This window comes from Dysidea avara, chromosome 4 (genome assembly GCF_963678975.1).
Source record: "Dysidea avara chromosome 4, odDysAvar1.4, whole genome shotgun sequence".
Classification (NCBI taxonomy): Eukaryota; Metazoa; Porifera; class Demospongiae; order Dictyoceratida; family Dysideidae; genus Dysidea; species Dysidea avara.
Genome location: NC_089275.1, coordinates 42,681,273 through 42,688,085, shown reverse-complemented (window position 1 = coordinate 42,688,085; position 6,813 = coordinate 42,681,273). Strand labels below are relative to the sequence as shown.

At 35.5% G+C, this 6,813-nt stretch overlaps 1 protein-coding gene across 1 annotated transcript; it reads left to right on the top strand.

Moving 5' to 3' along the window:
- Positions 1 to 640: 640 nt before the first annotated feature.
- On the top strand, positions 641 to 6,493 carry LOC136254088 (uncharacterized). Its single transcript, XM_066046744.1, has 7 exons — positions 641 to 852; positions 1,236 to 1,314; positions 1,478 to 1,565; positions 1,630 to 1,691; positions 4,853 to 4,895; positions 5,778 to 6,004; positions 6,350 to 6,493. Exons 2-7 carry the CDS (start codon positions 1,288 to 1,290, stop codon positions 6,353 to 6,355), a joined length of 453 nt encoding a protein of 150 aa, XP_065902816.1. The 5' UTR covers positions 641 to 852; positions 1,236 to 1,287; the 3' UTR covers positions 6,356 to 6,493.
- Positions 6,494 to 6,813: the final 320 nt, after the last annotated feature.

The window sequence follows — 6,813 nt, the reverse complement described above, 5'->3', positions numbered from 1 at the left end:
CAAAACAGTCTTTACACCATGTGTTGTAAATTATGCTGTGCTCTGAACACAATAGGAGGTAGGCACCAGCCTATTATGCTTTTAATTTTGCCTATTATGCTATGTTGCAGTGCTCAAAATTTTTTACCTATTATGCTCATAATTATGCTCAAAATTTTTGCCACAGTTCCAATGTTTTGTTACTTTCTAATGGATAATGATAAACTTTCGCTTATGAACAACTGGTTAAATGTAAAAATACTTGTTGTGCATTAAGAAATTGGCTGCATTTTAAACTATAATGACAGTCGTGTCAATAACTACTGCACACTGCCACATTAATGGCATTGACCATTCTATTATTGTAAGTCAACCTTTTTCTGCGGCATGCATTTTCTTACAGTATGACAATTATTCTGTCTATTATGCTAGCATTATGCTTGATGCTTTCAGGCACCTATTATGCTCAAAATTATGCCAGCATAATAGGCTGGTGCTTAATAGGAAGGGATCAAGGAGCAAATAAAGTTGTTTATCAGTATTACAGTACAATTAGAATCTAAACTGCTGTGTATACTGATAGTATATTTCACCCTGCAGACCTACTTTGTTTAGAGCTGTACATGTGCTGAGGAATAAATAAGCAGTTTGATATTGATAAATCAAGCAAGTGTTGTGCAGTTATTTGCTGTATTGCACTTTGGTGTGCATTTTATTAACATTAACAGGCAATCAGGCATTAAGAGGAGATAGCTAAGTGATGCAGAAGATGATGGACAGAAAAACTGCGTACCTAAAAATATTTCCTTACTGGAAAATATAGCACTATAAGCTATAGGGTGTAGCTACATCGTCAGATTGTTGAACAAACAGGTAACACTTATTTTGAAACTATAGCTATCAGTCCAGCTATGTCAGTAAGCTAGCTATTATAATATTGTGTTGGGGTATTTCACTACATCCTTCCATATCTGGATATAGGTTATTTGTATGAAACTTTCTTGGAGGTATCAGTTAGGCACATGCATGATGTGCATTAAATGGAAATTGTTCACTGTTCTTATAGGCTACTGAGATTTAACATTGAATATGTAACTACATTGCTATACAGAATAAAACTCTCAGTAAAGACTTACCAAAAACACTTCATCCATAGACTCACTTTTCTCCGATACATTACAGGAATTCCCCATCACGGAATATGACATGGGTAGTATGCGGCTTTTTGTGGTTTTGAATATCATCTATTATTTTAGAGGGAGCTGCCTATTGGTATTGTTACCTTACATTGTTTCTAACATTTCATCAATGACATCTCAGCCTTCAAGAATGTCAGTAAGTTGTTTACACGCACTTTTAGCCATTACTCAAGCCGTACATAGTAAATATTTTGTACATAAGTGAAAAGAAGTAAGCATACAAGTGAATTGCCAGAATCACTAGTAACTTTAGGTTTCTTTCTGAGCATATGTCAGTCATGTAGTTTTATACCCCTTAGGATACTCCACATACAGTTGTTGATGAATATCTTAGTAGTGTTGCTGTCCAGACTTCATCAAATAGTGAAGATAATGCAAGTGAATGTGGTAATAGTTTGATCTCATTTTTTCTACAAAGTGTTAAGTTAGGGTGATATCTTACTGTATCTAGAGAATCTGCTGGCTGCAGCTGTTTCATTCAACACACTGGATAGTAATGATGATCATTTTGAGGTTACATGTAGTTATAAAGCATTGCTGTGAGAATTGTATTGTAAACACAGCATGATAAAGAGTACCAGTGCTAGCTATATTACACCATGACTTTTGTCTGGCAGTCTTCATGCATGGGTTTCATTGGGGCAGAGTTAGCAGTACTCACCATAAGAGAATAGATCGATGTTGCTTTTTTGCTTTTACCTGACCTTCAAAGGAAATAGGAATGAAGGCTAAAGTGTACATGTAGGCCAAAAATTATAACTGAAAGCCACCTAAGCACTAAAATGCAAGCAGTGTTATCACTTGGATTCATGATGCAATATCAGCCACCCACAATTAGTGACATAGCTATCCACAAAGTACTAAGAGTTTCACTGCATGAGGTATAGTTACACCATGAGTAGGATTGCAACCTGAGGCTGAGACAAGCCAAGGCCAAGGTGTCGATAACAAGATATCCTATGAGTGTAGGTGTGGTTTAACTAGCTTCTATGCCAACCTTTGATGCTCTTGACTTCATAAGCAGTGTGACAGTTGCTGAAATTGATGTGTTGATACTGTGACGTGTTATCACATGCCTTCTATGATATGTTTTAAAGCAAAAACAGTGTTACACTGAGGTTAGATAAACATGTAAGTTGTGTATGGTTTCAATTTTTGCTATGCTTGTAGTTTTAGGATGTAGCCATGTTGCCTTGAATTTCATATTTAAGGATTCTAACCTAGTTAGGTTTAACTTCTGTTCCTGGATTTAACCACCACACTTTTATTCAACACTTTATGTCCATGGCCTGCCAACCATGATAACTGGCCAATTATATATGCATTACATTATTTTTGTAAAGCTATAATGCTGTTGTGTGACACATCACAGATTATTCAACACATTACAGATTATTAATCTCACATGAGATTATTAATCTCTCCAGGATCATAAATCCGCTAGTCTGTGAACATAATTTATGCTCTTTGCATGGTTAACGATCAGGGGCGGATCCAGTAGCTGGCCAAGGGGAGGGGCACAAACATGCTAAGTTGTAGGTGGTTGGGAGAACGATTCTCTTGTTAGCTGCTTTAAACAGGAAAGTACCTTACCATTAATTTTTGCCATTTTGGGCTTTACAGATAGTTGTGAATCTTTAAAACGGTTTACAAGGCTATAGAGGTGTTTAGTGTGCCTGAAGGTGCTGAGTGATAGATTGCTTGACAGTTGGTTTGACTTTGGCTTCAGGTGAGTCAATTTGCAGAAGTAGTGGTAATTATATGCATATTTTAAATGATTTTTTGGCCTGACAAGGTTTAGCATTTCAATCAAAAGAGTATGGCTCCTCCACAAGGGGGAAGGGGAGGATTTTCCTAAATGCCCCATGCTGGATCCGCCATTGATGAATGGTCAATCTGTGCAAGCAAATATACCAAAGTTCATTAGCTATCTAAAACTAAAAGAAGCCTTGCCCCTAAAATACTATGCATTTGCCTAGAATAGTACAAGTTACATAGTGCTTTAGTGGCAAAACAATCTGATTAGCATTCAGCAACAACATCCCATGGAAGCAACCAGAGTGATCCAGTTCTTTACTAAAAATTACACAAATTCGCCATACATGCATGATGCTAGCAGTTTACATCTAGTGAGTGTGTTCCTATAAACTTGTAATTCTCTCACACGGAGTTCTCTGGACAATTTCATTGGCTAACAGCATCAAGTTTTCATAAATATATAGCACTTATTAGGACAAATGTGTGATAACCTGGATTCTATATAATACACATAAAATTCAAACTCCTGTTTTCACCACAATTTAACTACTTCACTAATAGACCGATTTTCATCATTTTATTTTCCTCCAGTTTATCTACTGAACCTCGTGTAATTTATACTACTTTCATGCCCAACACAGGGCAGAATTCAGAAATTAGAATCTTATACAATAAGCAGATAGTTCTTGGCAATTTTCATAGCTTTAGGCACTAAGAAGCTATACAATTATTTCCTAAATTTCCTGACAATGTCTTGTGAGATGAAAAAAAAGCATGGATACAGTTTTTTGTTTCTGGTAATACAGTGGCATACCTTGTATATACGTATTTTATATGCATAATTCCAGTGCACGTGCATGGAAAAGCTGATTGAATAGTCTGCCTCCAGCCACCCAATGGGTGAAAGCAATCTGGTAATACAAGATAAACTTCTTATAGATGTACATTTTAAAGTACACTGTAAATGACAAACGTTTGACGTCACTAGAGTTTACGTCACTAGAGTTTGACAAATTTACAATTCGAAGTGAATTTGCTAATGTTAATAATCATTAACTATTTTATGTTCTTCAATGCTGGCTACATGTTAAATTTTGTCAAACTCTTATCCACCAACAACCTCATGCTACCAACCTGCTTAGCATACTGATTTGCCAAACTTAAGTCAGGTATGCCTGAAAAGTTATACGTAGCTGTTGCTTGGAGTTCCTCTTTACACAGAGAAAATTAGTATACATACAGTAGCTTACCACATTTAAAAACAGACCTTGAATGAAATATTATAGTACTTTTCAGAAATTTACCCAGCGTGATTGGCCAGGCACAATGACAACTAGTGGTGAGACTTCTAATTAACATGTAGTGACACTTGAGCTCAACATTGTTTTAATGATATTAAGCCCAATCATAATGTTGTGTAGTTTGTCATCCAGGTTTGTAGCATGTGAGGGTTCATGCCCTGCATCATTCAAATCATAGCGATTAGCAATAATTATGATCTAAAGCATTGTTCACTACACGTATGTTGCATGACATGTTCCTCCCAATTGCAGTAATTTAGGTAACACAAAGTGTTACATAATCAGTATATACATGTGTAATGTGCAAATATACGCAGGGCACATGGCACAACCTACACCCCATCACACAACAGGTCATATCTTAGTATTGGGACAGAATATTTACATTATGTATCTTGCATTATAAAGTCAAGTAAATATTCAATATGTGACAAAATATGTGTAGCCTTAACATGATGACAAAGTTATGAGTCATTACAACTTGAAAAAGTAGGCAAATTTAATTTTATGTACTCACATGCTCAATTTTTTGCAGGACTGGTCACATATGAGGAATTGTAATACTTATTAATGCAAAGTTGTGTGCTGTTTACTCGTATGTATATGCTGGTATAGGTGAATTGTTCTGCTACACAAGCAACTTCTGACACACCTACAGGTAACTCAAATATAGTTTTGTATGCTTTTGTTTTGTGCAAGTATAAGAAAAAAAGGAGGAGTTTAATGTAAGTAGATCACAGGAGTGCACTCTGGTCTTCGGGTGCAGATAAATTCTGTTTTAAGTGCTCTGATTCCTAATAAAACTTACTTGTACTTCTCTTCAAATTCACAATTCAACAACAGTGTAATAATAAAATAATATACATCAAAGAGAAAAGTAGCACCAGACTATAAACTGCATGACTAATGATGGTAGATTTACATATTATAAGTCCTACTGTCACAATGCAGCTGGACAGACTAAAGCAGTGTAGATAAAAGTGCGATTTCTCACTTGAGGAATCAGCAATAATAATAACTGGTCAAACTTAGGTATCTAATCTGGATATTGTGATTAACAAACCAACAACGCTCTGAAATGCTGCCTCACTATACTGATCACAGACTAGGGATGAGCAATAAAATGTGTTATTAACAGTAAAATTGATAATAGCAGCATTACACTGCTTAAAGTTTCTTAGTTTACTAGAATAGTATATCCCCAGTACATGTAACACTTTGGAATTTACTCTTTTAACAGCTTTTCAGTAAACCACGTGCACATTCACTGATGTTTTACTGAGAGTTTTATACTTAGGAAAACAACATGTTCCATATTCTAAAAGTTACTGATATTTTACTATCAGTATAACTGGGTACAACTACAGTAAAACAGCTTAACAACTTTGTACAGTAAAAACCTTTAAGCAGTGTTAACAGTTGAGCAAATTTACAAACTACTGTATGTTAAGCTCATCACTTGTTTGGACATAGTGTCTTACAAACTTCATAACCAGACATAGTCTACAATAATTATGTATATTCATGTTCATTTTGATAGAGGATAATGAAGATAATCAGACTGGAGAAAGTCAAACTGAAGAAAGCAATCTCATACATAGCAGTGAGAAGTACTCCGCACCATTAGAACCAGCTGTAGATTGTCTCACAAATGATAATGTGGTCATTGTGAATGATTTATATGCAGACAATTTGGGTATATTCCCATATTTTCAGTCAGAAAATCCACACTACAAATCGGAGAAATTTGTTGAGAATAGCAACCAGGTGAGAAATCTAGTTGTGTCACTATAATTATATTGATTTTGGTAGGGTAATAAATCAAGATAGCTAGTATTTTCAATTCAGTTGGGATTGCTAAAGAAGCAGGGGTATTTTGCTAAGGAGGGAGGGTGGGGGTGGTGCATTGGTAAAAGTGACCGCACAGTGTGTGAAGCACACTCTGCTAGCATAGCACTCCAGCCTATTATGTTATTTATGCTGGCATATTTGACGCAGGCCTAACCCCAAAATGTACATCCCTCAAATTTTTTATGTAACTATAATATTATGGTATTGAAATATATGGTTAATTGAATGAAAGTCACATGAGGTAAATTATCTTTTATGTAGGTGTAACTTCTACCAGATAAAGAAATGATTGGATTATTGATTCAGAAGTGTTTAGCTAGACACGTGACACCACAGCATAAACATAAAAACAATAACCTTCTTTCATGTTTTTTTAAACGAGATCACTTTACTGGCACTAGTAAATATGAAACCACCAACTGATATTCAGTAGAACCTCAGTTATCTAAGCACAGGTATCCAAACTTTTTGATCACTTAACACATCAAATAAATTGCTATTTACATATATGAGTGCACAAATTTATTTGGTTTTACATATAACTCCAGAGATATAAACTATTTTTCTCATCTACCACCCAGAGGATTGCATGACTGAAGCTCCCACTGTCCCTGATAGTGGTTCACAATAGGTCACCCAAATGATTGGTACACAATTGTTACTAGACTCAGCAAAATCAACCGTGTGAGTGAAATAACCTAAACTGAGATAAAACCAATATGATG

What these genes read in the sequence shown, in the direction of transcription:
- LOC136254088 (XM_066046744.1), top strand. Translation starts at nt 1,288, where the DNA reads ATGACATCTCAGCCTTCAAGAATGTCA. An exon ending in GTAATGATGATCATTTTGAG is followed by an intron (nt 1,692 to 4,852) that starts GTTACATGTAGT and finishes ATGCTGGTATAG; the next exon opens with GTGAATTGTTCTGCTACACA. An exon ending in AACTTCTGACACACCTACAG is followed by an intron (nt 4,896 to 5,777) that starts GTAACTCAAATA and finishes TCATTTTGATAG; the next exon opens with AGGATAATGAAGATAATCAG.